Here is a 15,028-nt window from a genome sequence, read left to right as displayed (position 1 = left end):
GTGACATTCACATATTTTCCTTCTCTCATTTTAAAGTTGTTTACTTCCTCAGTTGCTCATGTTTAAAAGACTACTTTCATGTAAGTGTTGAGTGACAGGATGCTTCCTCTCTGACACATTTGGAATTGTTTTGCATTCACATCATTGTTACATTCCTTTGAGCTTTTAATGTGAAATCGATACACTGATGACATCAAGAAGTCACTCTAGCTAGAAGTCACTCTAGCTACATTTTAGCCTGTTATACAAGATATTTGTACAGTCACCTTCAGAAAACTACCCAACCATTCAGTCTGAAAGCCTTTTCAGCCCGTAATTTGAAACAAATCCTGCTTATTTACTATAAGAAGAAAGCAGAAAATTGAGCTGGATTATTTGCACCAGCATAACCGAAGATGATTAATCCCTCCGTGAAACTCCCAATCTTAAACTTATAGAAACCAAATTGCCTTAGTAGCGTTTCACGTATGCTGTCATTGCTATTTACATCCATTTATAAAGTGCTGGAAGTAAGAACAGCAAACAGTGATAATGCATTCAACAGACTCTCTGTCTGCAGCAGATTGCATGACAGACCGATGAAGAAAACAAACAAGATTAATAGTGCTGGCAGTGGACGGATGGAATAATGAGCATACCACTGATCCGTGATGAGGAAGATTAACTGTATCTGTGGAGAATGAAACAGCAGACTTACTTCCTTTAAGCTAAGCGAGATGAGCTAAAGAAGCCACTTCTGGTCCATTAAAGTGCTGACCTTTGGGGCCACTTTTGTGGCCTTTTGCTAGCGCCTCCTCTCCACTGCATGCTAATCGTGTTAACATTCTTTTTTATAAAAGCAAAGATCTACATGATGAAAGTGAACCTCAGCCTCACCTTAGCTTAATTAAAATAGAAAAGAAAAAAAAAAATCTCATTAGAAACCACAACTGTCTCTCATGACAGTCATTGACAAATTGACAAAAATCAAATGAAATGTTTTCCTTCTCTAATGGGATGATTTTAACAGGCTCAGTAACGAGCAACTTTTGATATTTAAGCAAACACTAAAACGCATTTCTTGAGAGACCCTTTTTTTTCGTCCGCGAATATTAATTTTGGGGTAAAGGTCAGACGGCGAAGCAGAAAATCGTTCTTCTGTCCCTACATTCGACTTTCATTCGATTTTTGAAGCCATGTTTAAAAAAAAAAAAAGCAATATATTCTCCAGACACACATCCAGGCGGGTTTTAAATTGAATCTGCCTTTCAAACCAGCTGAATTAAAGCAAAGATATGGCCAAATAGAGCTAATTAAACTTGAAAAGCTGCATATCGCTGTGATTCAGGCTCTAATGAAATATTTATATTCTTTTCATCGCATGTTGAAATGTTTCTTTGTAAAGTAAATCCGCAGTCATATTTGAGCATTGATGTATATATTCACTCATGCGAAGCCTTTGTTATGTGTAGATCATATTAGGTTTTCATGTTTTTTTTCCACAAAATATCTAGTGTAGAGATGAAAGGGGAAGTATTTTAGAAGGAAGATGTGGATTCTTATTGGCAGAAAATAGTAGCTATATTTAAAATTACTTGATTCATTTTACAATAATACTGGCAATTTATAGTGCGAACAGTAGTGAAATCACAGGTGAAGGATTTCACAAGATGGTTCCTGCACTCAAACCAAAGGCCGGTCGTTCACATTATGTCCCGATGGCATTGACACTAAAGTCTGCCCAGTGGATCATACTCTGGTCAATGTAAAGACTCTTTAACTACGTATCTCAAACCTCCAGGTTGGTGGATATGTGCCAGTTTTTCACAGCAGAGAGCGCTGTGCCAGTACTTGTTTGCTTCAGCTGGCCCATTTCCAGCGCACGCTAACGAGAATATAGCTATTCTGTATGGCTGCAGAACTCCTCTTTCATCATAGACAACATCCCAGACAGCACAGGCTGTCACAGCTGAAGGGGGGATTTTTCTTTACAAATCGCGTCTGTATACCGGGAATGAAAAAGTCAATAGAAAATTCAGCACTGCTATGTTTGCACCTCTTTTAAAGGATAGCAGGCACTGACGGCCACGCTAACCTGCTTGACAAACTGTCATTTTAGCTGAGAATAAATGTGTGGGGAGAAGCTTAGTGCCTGATAGATGACGTGAACGGAGTGCATGAATCCTCCGGGGAATCTCTGGACTTCCTGCAGTGAGGGCTTTACATTGAGTCAGATTGTAAGAGGCTGCTTGAAGCCTGGAGTCAGACACACGAGCCACTGGAATAGTGATGCTACATTACTTTAGCCACACAGCACATTCATCACCCGGTGAAGGAAAAAAGGTTACCTTCTTAAAGGACAATAGCAAAGTGATGGTAAAAATAGAAAGACCACGGCAGCTACAAGATATTGATTATTTGTTCTGTCGTTCCATCTGTATCGTTGTCTGCACTCTGAAAATTTGAGGTTCTTTTAGCCAGAGCTCCAGTGTGGTGGAGTTAGAGCGTATGGTGGCATCTGCAGGAGCTCAACCGTCTAACGCGGTGTCCCTGAAAAAGCCAACCCAGACCCGACTCTGAGATGTGAATGGGTTTAATTCGCAAATGTACCAGACAGACGCGACAACCTTGACTTTTATGTCATTCTAATAGCGCCAACCCACGTCTCTCAGCGTCGGGTATCGTTGTCCTGGTGTCATATTGCCGTCTCTTATTGCAGTTGCGACTCACCCCCCCCCAAACTCCCATTTTAGCCACATAGATAACAAATCAACCAGCATCAAGTCTGACTGTACAGATCCAATGAAAGCATGACTCAGCGGCTTTGCTTAAACGTTATCACAGACAGCAGACGCAGCACAGCTGGAGGAGCTGTGTACACACATTACATAGACTTGAATTCCATCCTCACAAAGAGTGCAGAAATTCAGAGATAAACACGTGTACTGCAGGTAATGACTTGATAAGTATGGATCTACACTATTCAACCCAACATTAGAAGTGATTATAATCATTAACTCAGTCTAATCTTTCAGCTTCGGCGTGTATCTGAATGTTTACCCCTCTATTATAATACTTATAATCCATTCCCTTTTTCCCCAGAGCCCATATTGCTCGTATATTGTGTACATTTGAAGAATTGCAGTCCAGTTTCTGAGACTGGGCTCTGGGCTCTGGGCTCTGCCTACGCTGCTCCGAGGGCCGCTGAAGCGGCACCTTGCTCCTGCTAATCCTCCCAACATGCTGCCAGCTGTAGCAGCATTTGTGTTAAGGGGAGCAGACCTGCTGATTGTTCATAAAAACCATCGTCCTCGCAGCTACTGATCGTAGCGACGCCCTTAAGCAACTCTTCTGCACGTGTGCTTGCCCTGTCGTGCTGAGAGATCGCGGGCTGTTGTTGGGCTCCTTTTTACGGGCTTTATTCAGTGCTTCTTTTCTGCCCCATTAAGAAGTAAAACAATGTCTGGCTCGTTCTGTGGTGCTTTTGGTGCAGAACAGCTGCTGTCTGAGGGTGAACTTGCAGGTAACGATCCCATCGACATTTATTTGAAACAGTTCCCGCCGCCCTTTGCTCCGGCCCACAACCTCGGCTTTCATGCGAAGGCATTTCAAAAGTGACCGCAGAAATCAGCGGAGACTTCCAAATGAGGCGGCGCGCCACTGTAGCGGTTCCCTTCTGTCAGCTGAGCGGCGCGGCTCAATGCTGATTAATGAGCCGGGGTCAGGGACTCAACAGGAGTGAGCCGCCTTTATTTGCAGCACTGTGTGCTGCTGGGAATTTCTGAATGGAGGAGTCAGGGAAGGCAATCAGCGCTAATCACAGTGAAAGAGCAGACCTTTGATCTGTGCGCCGCTTGCCTTTGCTCTTTGTTTGTCTCTCTGAGGAATCATGCAAATCCATGCCTTCTTTTCAGGTTCTGGTTATCATTGTGGGTTTATAAATATGCAGCATCCAGTGTGGATACAGCAATTCTGTTAACTAGCTATAGCAACCAAGACTGATGAGTAATAGAGACATATAGAGCCTTTGTAATTATCTGAGGAAGAAATTAGTTACTGGGTCTGTTTAATAGATTAAAAATTGACTCCATTCTGTGGTGCTAAAAAGAAATTAAATTTAGGTTTGTTTGCTTGAGCACTCTTTTCTGTTTCATGAAATGTTTTACAAAAATGAGTAATAACAGTTTGATTACTTTCCATGCAGACGGTAAAGGTCTTCTCTTTCTTTCACCTCCACCTGTGATTAGAAGCTACAACAAAGAGCAGAGGGAAAGCTCATTAACCTACAAAAACAAAGTTTTCCTCCCTTTTGTTAACAAACCTTTTTCTTCCAAATCTATTTCAGCACTCAGATTCACTTCACAGTGGCCATTGACTTCACTGCATCAAATGGTGAGTGTTTAGTCCTCCATCGCCCCATTTCTGCTTCCATTTGTGTGATGTATGACTGCAGCACTTTCTGTGAATGAATAAGAGTGTTAGAGTTTCCCCCCAGTGGACCTAAAAAGAAATAAATAAAAGAAAAAGCTTTCTGATTTAATGGCCTGGGGTTTTTATTCTTGCTTTGAACATCAACATAATTCATTGCGATACCTGTTTGCATTTTGTTTTCTCTGAAGAACAGTGGATCTTGGGTAGATCCCTGTGGCACTCCTTTTTTGACAGTGACAGTCTACCATAATTACATCTCTTTGTATATAATTTACAGTTTTTCATGATATCTTGACTCAGAGCACTTGACAGTTTCATTGCGCGCTGACTCTTGTTAATGTCATTGTAATTACTAAATATAGATCTCTCAGAAAGAATAAATATGATTTACATACTTGATGCATCTGCTTTCAGAAATGTCAAACTGACTGACTTCTTTCTTTACTTGGCATTTTTAAGCAGCGATGACATCGTGACTGTTACTGATTCATGCCGTCTTGTCAACAAGGTCATTGAGCAATGGCAGCAGCGACTCGCTAACTCTGTCTTTTCCTGTCTGGGAAGGAAATCCATCCCAGTCTACTTCTCTTCACTACATGAACCCCTATCAGATGAATGCCTACGCCATGGCCCTTAAGGCTGTCGGGGAGATTATCCAGGACTACGACAGCGACAAGATGTTCCCGGCTCTGGGATTTGGAGCTAAACTACCCCCAGACGGTCGAGTCTCCCACGAGTTCCCCCTGGTGAGTAAATCATTGGGTTCATTCAAGCTGAAATGGGCTTATTTTTATTTTCCTCTTGTGTATGTAAAATAATTTAATATTGGAGAAGTTCCACTTGAAATTTGGATGAATCCATTTTACCACGGATGCTTGCACACCTTCGATTTTCATAATTGAAAACTATATTAATCTTTTACAGTGAAAATTAGCTCGCTATGGTCGAAGAACTTTCAAAACAATCGGGCATTTTTCAGCCCGCTAACGTGCGCTGGCTGCTGCCTAGTTAGGCCTAATGAGGAGATGGACCACACAGTAGCACATGCATTACTGCACATTCTCATTAGAAGTCGCAAATTGCAGTCCACCGCGCCGTTTACTTCAAGAATGCTGCAAGAGTAAGATGAATGTTCCGATTAACTGCGTTTTGTTTTTGTTGTGCACAGAACGGCAACACTGAGAACCCGTACTGTAACGGCATGGAGGGCATCCTCGAAGCCTACCATCAAAGCCTTAAGACGGTTCAGCTGTATGGACCCACCAACTTCTCCCCTGTCGTCAATCACGTGGCGAGGTATGAGCGCAAATACCCACCGTCGCGGCGGGACGCACGTCTCCTGTGAGAGTCAATCTGCGGAAGGCTTACAGATGTAGAAATAAAAGCAGCAAGCGGTGGTTTCTCCGTGAGCGGGGCAGAACTAATGACGAGAGAAAAGCTGATCGGCTGCTGCTGTGAGCTGAACAGTCAGGAACACGCAGCACTGGTTACCTGATGTGGGGAGATTGGACGGAGGACAAATGGGCTTTATACTGGATGCAACACAACATGGTTTACTTCCTCAAAAGGACTCTGAGGTTAAAGAATTTCCTGAAATTGATCCTTTCAGGTTTTAAACATCGCTCTAACTTTAAAGTGTAAACTACATCACCTTCGACCGCTTATTTTTCCCTTTGGTAGACTTAAAAGACACTTAGAGAAAATAAGAGTGAGAAAATTCTCCTGCAGACGGCTTTGGTGTTCTAATGTGGTCGTTATCATTGAATAGTCTGAAAGCAGTCAAGGGCTTTATGCACTTTGTCATTCACATGAAGCGTTATGCAAATGTCTGCTATTATAAAGTCAATGTAGCTGTCAGTTTGCCATCCACCACAAACCTTATTTTTAATAGCAAATGCACTTGCAGCCACCCTGGTGAGCTGTGAGAGTTTAGTGATGCGCCGCAGATCCAGGAAGAACAGGAGGACGGAGCAGGAGGCATCAGTCAGGGGAGTCCACGGAATGGTGGAAGACAAAGTCAAACGTTACTAATGCGACTCAACAGACGCCCAACCTGCAGGAACTAATAATACTGAAACCAACTCCTGACAGCCTCATCAACCAAAAGGCTTAAATGCCTGTCATGTCTGTTGTGTTTATATCCGAAGGCTCTGCCAGTGAGGGTTAGCGCATCAGAAAATAGAGAACCGCAAACCAGCAAAACTTGATCACTATGTCCTCCCCTGATGACTGGAGGTTAACGGCGTCTTGCAGACGCTGTTGTCAGGCTGTTTAATCTGCAGTCAGCCCTGGGGGGCACCCTCTTTGATTAAAATGTCAGCTCCTCACCATTGCATGGCGCCAACCTTTGACCTCTCCTCGCCTCCCCCCGGTCACCTGACGTGTTTTTTGATCGGCTTTGGCAGATTTGGGTCCGGTCGGCCGAGCGCTCGGCGATCAATAACGTTGTGAAAGAATAAGACTGCGCCACTTGCATAAACAGTTTAATAAATAATTCATCGGTGGCAGGGAATGAAAGTAGGCCACTCTCTCTGTGTTGTCTCCGATGGGCTCCGTAATATTGTCTGCACAGACCTCTGAGATGTCAGGAGCTACAGTCGTCTGTGTCTTTCTCCTCTTCCTGCGTCTATATTAAGCTTTTGTGACATACCAGCGGGGGGGATAAAGTAACTTGGGCACCAAAGTTGTGCCCGGTTGCCTTCATCTTCAGTCTGATGATCTTATTGTTGCAGGTACGCGGCAGCAATGCAGGATGGCTCGCAGTACTTTGTCCTGCTCATCATCACTGATGGCGTCATATCAGACATGGCCCAGACTAAAGAGGCCATAGTTAATGTAAGTGCCCCGGCATTACCTGCAGGATCTTTCTCTCTCTCTCTCTCTCTCTCTTTGCTTTTAGCTGACTGTGGCACTTCTCTCTGACATTGTTACTTTAAGGGGATTCTGAGCCAGCGGCGCAGGTTTAGAGGATTTATAGAAAGTTTCTGCTCCACTTGGCTCAGCCCCTCTGCTCGGACATCTGTTTGTCCAATATTTTTCACGTCACAACCCTCAGGAGGCTCGTAGTTGCAGCTGAGATCCCATCTTAATGTCAACACGGTGATTTTTAGCAGAGGGGAGCCTTTCATCCAGCCCAGGATTTCAGACACTTTTAAAATGATAATATGTTGTTCAGTCATTATATTTGTGCTCCATACTCATCTTGTGATTTTGAGAGCGACCGTGTTTTTAGGTGCCCGTGATGTCCGTCACCGACCCCCAGCAGACTGGGTTTAAAGGGAATTTGCGACTGTTAATCAAACCATTTGAACAGCCACACCTTCCTTTTAAGATCTTGTCTGCTGCTCTGCACTGTTGGACTGTTCCGCCACCACCTCTTCAATACCTGGTTCACGCTGTGCTGACTTATCATCCAGAGATAAGTCGTACTGAAGGAGTTGCCTTTTTTCCTCCTTCCGTGTTGCCTCATTTGAGATATCCTGCTCAGAGTGTCATCAACTGTTATATTGGCTTTTCTGGTGTCCTTGTTTACGAACATCACATTAGCACTCTGTGAATAATGCCTTCTCTTATCAAACTGGACGGCCTCTGGGGCTGAACCAATTGATGCTGTTTTTTTAAGCTCCTAATTTCATTTCTGGGTTATAAATTACAATCTCTCTGGACTGGTTGTCCATAATATAAGTTGATTTGTGCTCAGGTATTAGATTATATCTCTGCTCATCAAATTGCACGTTCTTTAACTTCAAAAGCCCATGAATATTTCAAGAGACACTTAAAAATTACATTAGGCAAGCTTCATCCATCCATTCTGAGTCAACAAAATCAAAGTTTCACTTGTCTGACAAACTTGTGCAACTTACAAATGAACTGAATGCACCCTGATGCCGAAAACATCATGATTTGAACATCTTAAAGCACAAACACTGCGGCGACCATGTTCCCACCCATGTTAGAAGATTAGAGCATTAGAGCTGCTGTAAAAATAGTGCAGCCACACTTGACTTCAGCCCCAGGATGCATTTATTATAAGTCCATGACCAAATGAGTAAACACACATATTTTTACAAGCACTGATATTTTTTGTTGTTGTAGTAATCTCGCTGAGCTGTTATAAGATTGGATTTAAAAGCAGCTGAAGTTTTGTTTTAACATTGAAAAAACATCCATAAACAGTGCTTCTTTACTTCATGTACTTTTTAAATCAATTTATTTTTATTTTTTTGTTATATAGCCCCCGTTTATCCAAGGCGCACAGTTCATGTCCTTGTTCTGATCCATCAATGTCACCTCCAGGTAAAGAAATGTATAATCGATGGAACCTGTCAGGGTACCGGAGCGGGTTGTGTGTGTTCAGATCGATGGACGGACACAGATCCCCCGAGTGACTTTACAGTCCAGTCAAAGTAACAAATGTTGTAGCCTGAATAATTCAGGCCTGATCTGCACCATGGGCTGGCCTGTTGAGAAAACACCACCCACGGATATGATTTTAGAGCGGGAGGTCATGATCCATGATGGAGGGACGACTGAAAAAAGAGAGATGATGGATAATGAGAAAGAACCTCTTTTCAGGTCTTGAGCGTGCTGGCGGAGGTGTCTGAGGGACGCCTCCCCTGGTGGAATATTTCCAGGAAAAATGACTCGTTTTTACTTCTGTAATTGTGCACTTTCCTCCCACACCAGGACCGTGGTTTCCAAGAAATCCAAACACTTTCAGACTGTTGGGATGACCAATTATTATTGCTTCATTAACAGCATTGGTTATGTTTGGATTTCAGTTACATCTACAGAGGGTTGAATTCCTTTGCACACATTAACTGTATTTCAGAGATTCCAGCTGAAGACATTATTAAATGACAAAGAGAGGTTCGAGCGGGCAGGAGGGCATCATCAGACATTGTGAATAAAGATTCTAGTCCAGACTTTTCCAGGATAAATCATTGATGTTTGAAGAAGCTGTCACATATATATAAATATATATGAGGCTCCTAAACTAAAGACTGTTTGAAATTGTACCTGAAGCCTCTGTCATCTCTGGAGATTAACTCGGATTTCACAGGGATGCAGAATATTCCACTGTGGCAAAAATAAAACCATATGTAATTTGTAGTTTTGATTCGTTTCAGTCCGCGTTCAGCCTCTGACTGTTTCTTTCTGTCCACGACAGGCAGCTAAACTCCCCATGTCCATCATCATTGTTGGAGTCGGCCAGGCTGAGTTTGACGGTGAGAACAGGAAACAATTTTAGGAAACGATCGTCATTCGCTAAAGCTTTTCTTCTGTATTCAGTTTTATTCAGAGTTACTGGCAATCATCACATAGAATAGCGGCTGTTTGCAATTAAGACTTTGAAAGCTTGTTTATGTGAGACTATTCTTCTTCTTTTCATAGCCATGGTTGAGCTTGATGGAGACGACATTAGAATTTCATCTCGGGGAAAGATGGCAGAGAGAGACATCGTGCAGGTGCGTTTTGGATCTTTGTGCCTCCTGGTTGTATATTACTACAAAAGACTGACGATCATTCTGATGTTGTTCAATTTTGCCCAACGTTTAAAAGCTTGTAAGTCTCGTAAGTAAAGACTTTGGTCCTGTGCCAGACAAACATTTCCACAGCTCTGGAACATCAGTAGCTGCACTGAACACACAAAAAGGGCCTAGTGCTATTTTTTTCTACAATATTTCAATGCAACAATGAAAAAGAAATTTAACTCTTGCATCCCTCTGTTTTTAGATTCTAAATATTGTTTAATTAAGCGTTCTATCGTTAGCTGCTGTCAAAAAAAATGAGTTACAACATTATGAGTTAACCTTGGACCGGGATGTGACCCTCAACTGTTCGGCAGAAGGTGGTGAGTTTCTCTCCTGAAGAGTTTTTTTCTCTTTCACAACAGTTTGTCCCGTTCAGGGACTACATGGATCGAACAGGAAACCACGTGCTGAGCATGGCGCGACTGGCTAAAGATGTCCTGGCAGAGATCCCCGACCAGCTGATCTCTTATATGAAGAGCCGAGCCATTAAACCAAACCCAGTCCCGCCAGCGTACGCCACTGGCACCCAACCTCCAACCAACCCCGTCTGAGCGCCACCGGTGGGAGCGAGACAGATTCCAGATGTGTGGCAACCCTTTAAAGGCCCTTTCATAAAAATGAATCCCACTAAGAGTAACAGTGCTGAGACTCCATGCTGTTTTTGGAGAGGCTGCAGTTCCAGGAGTCGCTCTGAGGGAGGACGAGCGCGCTGAGAGGTGTGAAAGGGACGTTTAGATGTTTGCTGTCAAACCTCCTGTCAAAAATGGTGATGTAATGGATAGCGAGTAAACCCGTAGAAAGAGCCCACTTGAAGGCATAAATATATTAGAATGTGCCGGTGTGTATCATGTTTGTGATACCGTTTGGAATCAATGTGTCGACTAGAAAATTTTGTGTTTTATTTATTTGCTTATTGCAGCAGACTCATTCATTCCTTTGAGGTTTTTTTTTTTGAGGGATTGAAGTCTCGTTTCTTCCGGTAGTTTTCCATCCTATATTTTAGGATCATCGCAATAAACTAGGGCCCATTTGTATTTTGACGAGGACTGTAATATACAAGCATGTGACAAAACAGAATAAGATCTTTATGGACAATTTTCTCCGACGGGTGATTTTGGATCACAGTTATTATACAAGTCAGCATATTGATCATCCAGCACCATCTGTCACAGGTATTTCTTATATTTGTATGAACAGAATGCACTACTGACTGTCCAAATATAAAGCACAAGAAGTGGTAATAAGCTAAACCTGTCGGCTAAAGCAGTGAAACCGAGGGAGAGGACGCCACCGTTTACGACTTGATATTTTGGATGACAGAGGAACGAATGTTTGTAGCAAAATACAGATATCATGACATTAATTCAGAGCTGTCTGGCTAAAACTGTAGGGTGTTTACACACATAGAATATTAATTCATCTGCAGCATGTTTGCTACTTTCGGCTCTACTGTTGCCACAGATGCTCCTCGGGTCCCCGATTCTTGTCTTTTTGCATTAAGCTTCATGTTTATTGACTGGAATGTTGCTCCGTGTTGCGTAAGGCAGATGTCCCCCCCCCCCCCCCATCAGAATGAGAGCAATCAATTACAACAGTGAGAATGTTAGATAAAAAAGGAGGGGAATGTTTTGGGGGTGTTTCAGAAATGGCAACAGTAGCTGGAACGGAACACTCACTTTCTGGTCCATTCAGTCTTTTGTGCATGCGTTTCGCTGACTGACGTTTCACATCCTGTTGCATGTGCAGGGACACAATTTCAGAACCCAACTAAGTTAAAAATGTGACATTTTGATTTTTAAATTTTACTGAGGCCCCCCGTTTAAATGTGGCCCCGTTGTTTACACTCCGATCTACCTAACCAATGGCCATTATTGCAAACAGCATCCATCCATCCACCTTCAATCCAAACGTGCCTATTATATGGAAACATATCCTGAATCAGTTACCCAGGTGTTACCCTGCCAGCAGCAACAGCAGCGGCGGCGGTGGCGGCGGCTCCCAAAGGCTCTCAAAATGTACCGCGTCGACAAAAACGCGGGATCAAACCGTGGTGATTAGGCCCCTCGCAGCTGCTGAGGCGCCGTCTCCCCCAGCTGCCGGGCACTCCTCATGAAGCGCTACCTGTGTCTCTGAGCCCTGGTGTACAATAACCCGTTTACACTTCAGCTTTGGCTGCACGCGTCGCCTCGTGCAGAAAGTAAACGATCACGGTTCAATTTGGGTTTGAAAGGCGGTTCAGATCTCGTGTTGGGGACTGACGGCGTCCCGCTGGGTTGGTGGACGACACTGGAGAGCTGACGTTTACAGAGATTTGTAAAAATGAAACCCTCATTTCTCACTGTTTTCTACAGAGTTTGTGTGATTTATGTAAGGACACGAGCCGCCGATTCCAACAGTTTTAGCATCAAATCTCTTCTTTTATTTATATGTTTATTTTCTCAACAGTGATGACTTTTAACCCTTTTTTGATAGAATCTGTTCAATCTGCAACCACTTGGCCAAATACTCAAGGTATACTATTACAACACACACACACACACACACACACACACACACACACACACACACAATACGAGAATACCTCTATGGAAAGCCATTCAAACCAAAAAAGAAAGTAATATAGATTTAATATATATATATCATAAGCTAGATGTTAGTTATAAGAGATTTCTTGTTTACTTAATGTAAAAAGTAAATTATGTTTTTGTTTGTTTTAAAATTCTACTTCAAATCACATGGTTATTATGACTCATATCAACTAATTTTCCATGTTAGCTCAACTAGAATAACAAATGAGGATCAAATTATTTTTATGGCTTCACTGAAATGAAAACAATCCAAATCTTATTATTTATTCATCCACAACAAAAATAACATTAAGACACGAGCACCAAATCGTGAATTATGCAATTGAATACGATCAAATATATTTTCCAGGCATTATTTTGTTCATGTTGGCTTTGACTACCCCCTCATTCTGAATTGTGTTGAAGCTGAATTCTGGTTATGTACATAAGCCCTGCATTGAGAACAAAAAAAAGAGAAAAGAAAAAAAACTTGGTGCCAAAATGTGTTCAGTTGTTGAACTTGGTCTCTAGACGACGTGCATGTTTGTGCCCAAACGGCCAAATGTTTGGTTGTCAGCTCTCGTTTAGTTCGTTAGTGCATCTGCCACGTTGCTTCATCTGTTCCTTCGAATGTTGTTTGGAGAAACCACGGCCACCGTTAGCATGTTGCACCTCTGGGTTCCTTCCATCCTGGTCCTATGAGATACTGTGTGGGTTCTTCTTGCCACTCCTGTTTTTAATCCCAGGTTGTTTACATACCTCTCTTGGTCTCCGACTTGCATGCTGAACAATTTCCAAACCAGGAGGTAGACACGATGTTGTCGTCATACTGTGGTTTGTGAATTGCTTTGTAATGGATTGCCTTAACTCAAGATTAATAAAATATTGACAACTTTGGCAGGATCCAAGATGTTCTTTGTCTTGTTCTCTGTGTGAGTTTGCACAAATGTTGCTGACAATTCATATCAGTTTAAAGTGAGCATTGTCAACAATAGACCCACAAAAAGACCTCTCTTGGAACAATAATCCTTACAGCAGGCAGTGCCCAGCATTAAGCTACTAAATGGGAGCACAGGGGTTCACTGTTTGCACTGTTGAGAGGAGCCAAAAATGAGGGTATGTTAAATATTAAAAACCTAATTCAATATTAACACCACCGAATCTGTTTATCTGGGGCTGTTTTTTAATGATGTAATGGTTAAGCTGAGTGTAGGGAAGCTCGCATGTTTAATTCAAACTGTGACAGTGCGAATAGTGATTTCACAACGCTGGTTTCAGAGATTAAAGCCTCTCCTGACTCATGAAATATAGCCTTATTTTTCTGCATCTCTTTGTTGCTGCAATGAGCAAAAGAGTTGGGTAATAATTCAGGACAACCACAGTGCATCACTCTGAGCAGAGACCGTGCACATCTTCCCTCTCCAAACCTATTTTGCGTTCCCAATGAAACGCGCTCCGCACTAATCTACACATCCACCTGGGGAGAGGAAGACAGCAGCTGGAGCCACAAATTACCAGCCTAAGATACAGCCAGCAACTCTCTTGTCCACCCTCTCACTGCTTAAACAATGTAACCCCCCCCTCCCCAGCTGTCAGCAGGAACTAAATCAAACACTAATGACATAGAATTTCATCCTTGTTATAGATGAGTCTTTTTTTTTTTTAAATACACAGAATTATACATGTTTGGATAGTTTGGAGCATAGCATAGCATCACACGGCACAGCACAGGATTGTAGAGCAGAGCGGAGCTAGCCTGAACATCATTTATTCAGTCATTTATTCAGTGCAGCTACGACCAGATAAATCAGATGAAAAACTGATCCTGTTTGGGGGATGCTTTGTGTGTGTGCGTGTGTGTGTGTGTGTGATGTGTGTGTGATAGTTAATTCGTTTTTTAAAGTTAGATTTAGATCAAAATATCAAATGTAGGGGCTGTAATGTGTAGATATAAAGCTTGTCAATCTGTTGTATTGATGTTCTACATCTTCTGTACTTCTGAAGAATAAACCTTGAACAGGTAAACAGTGTCATTTCTGAACATTAATCATGAGTCAGAGAACGCAGCGGAGTGTCAGCGCTTCAATATTAGGCTGGAAAACAATCAGGTCTCTTCCAGCTAAACACAATTTTAAATCAGTTCCCTGGTTCTCTGGTGCGCAGGCGTGGGGGGCTGGATTCCATCTGATGCCGAGCACAGAAACTTTCAAGATTTTTTTCTGGATTAAAATTGAGACTGATTAGCTCCCTTTTCATAGCAGGAGTCAGCAGGAGGGTTGGATTAGGCAGCCCCCTCCCACAGCTCCTGCTGCACCTCTCCACTGTGACCTTTCTCCTCATCTGATCAAAATCAGCTCACCTTGGGGCTACCGAGGTGGTCTCGGGAGCAGAAACATGCTCGCCACTGTGATTCACTGTCTGCTCTTCTATTGGCTATAAATCATCATTAGGCCACCAATAAAGCGTGATATTAGAGGAATGAGAGACTTTCCAGTGTGCAATAAAACCACACTGGAG

General features: G+C 42.6%; 1 protein-coding gene across 2 annotated transcripts in view; it reads left to right on the top strand.

Moving 5' to 3' along the window:
* The window catches only part of cpne5a (copine Va), a 53,691-nt gene extending 40,277 nt beyond the window's left edge, over positions 1 to 13,414 (top strand). For both annotated transcript variants that reach the window (XM_057041087.1, XM_057041086.1), the window contains 7 exons: positions 4,325 to 4,371; positions 4,975 to 5,156; positions 5,579 to 5,706; positions 7,143 to 7,245; positions 9,581 to 9,638; positions 9,805 to 9,878; positions 10,307 to 13,414. In XM_057041087.1, coding sequence (XP_056897067.1) covers positions 4,325 to 4,371; positions 4,975 to 5,156; positions 5,579 to 5,706; positions 7,143 to 7,245; positions 9,581 to 9,638; positions 9,805 to 9,878; positions 10,307 to 10,495 — 781 coding nt within the window. In that variant the 3' untranslated portion in view covers positions 10,496 to 13,414. The remainder of the gene's footprint in view (positions 1 to 4,324; positions 4,372 to 4,974; positions 5,157 to 5,578; positions 5,707 to 7,142; positions 7,246 to 9,580; positions 9,639 to 9,804; positions 9,879 to 10,306) is intronic.
* Positions 13,415 to 15,028: the final 1,614 nt, after the last annotated feature.

The sequence above is a fragment of the Takifugu flavidus genome, chromosome 8 (assembly GCF_003711565.1).
Source record: "Takifugu flavidus isolate HTHZ2018 chromosome 8, ASM371156v2, whole genome shotgun sequence".
Taxonomy (NCBI): Eukaryota; Metazoa; Chordata; class Actinopteri; order Tetraodontiformes; family Tetraodontidae; genus Takifugu; species Takifugu flavidus.
The sequence above is the reverse complement of the archived record's forward strand: the minus strand, read 5'-3'. Positions and strand labels throughout refer to the sequence as shown.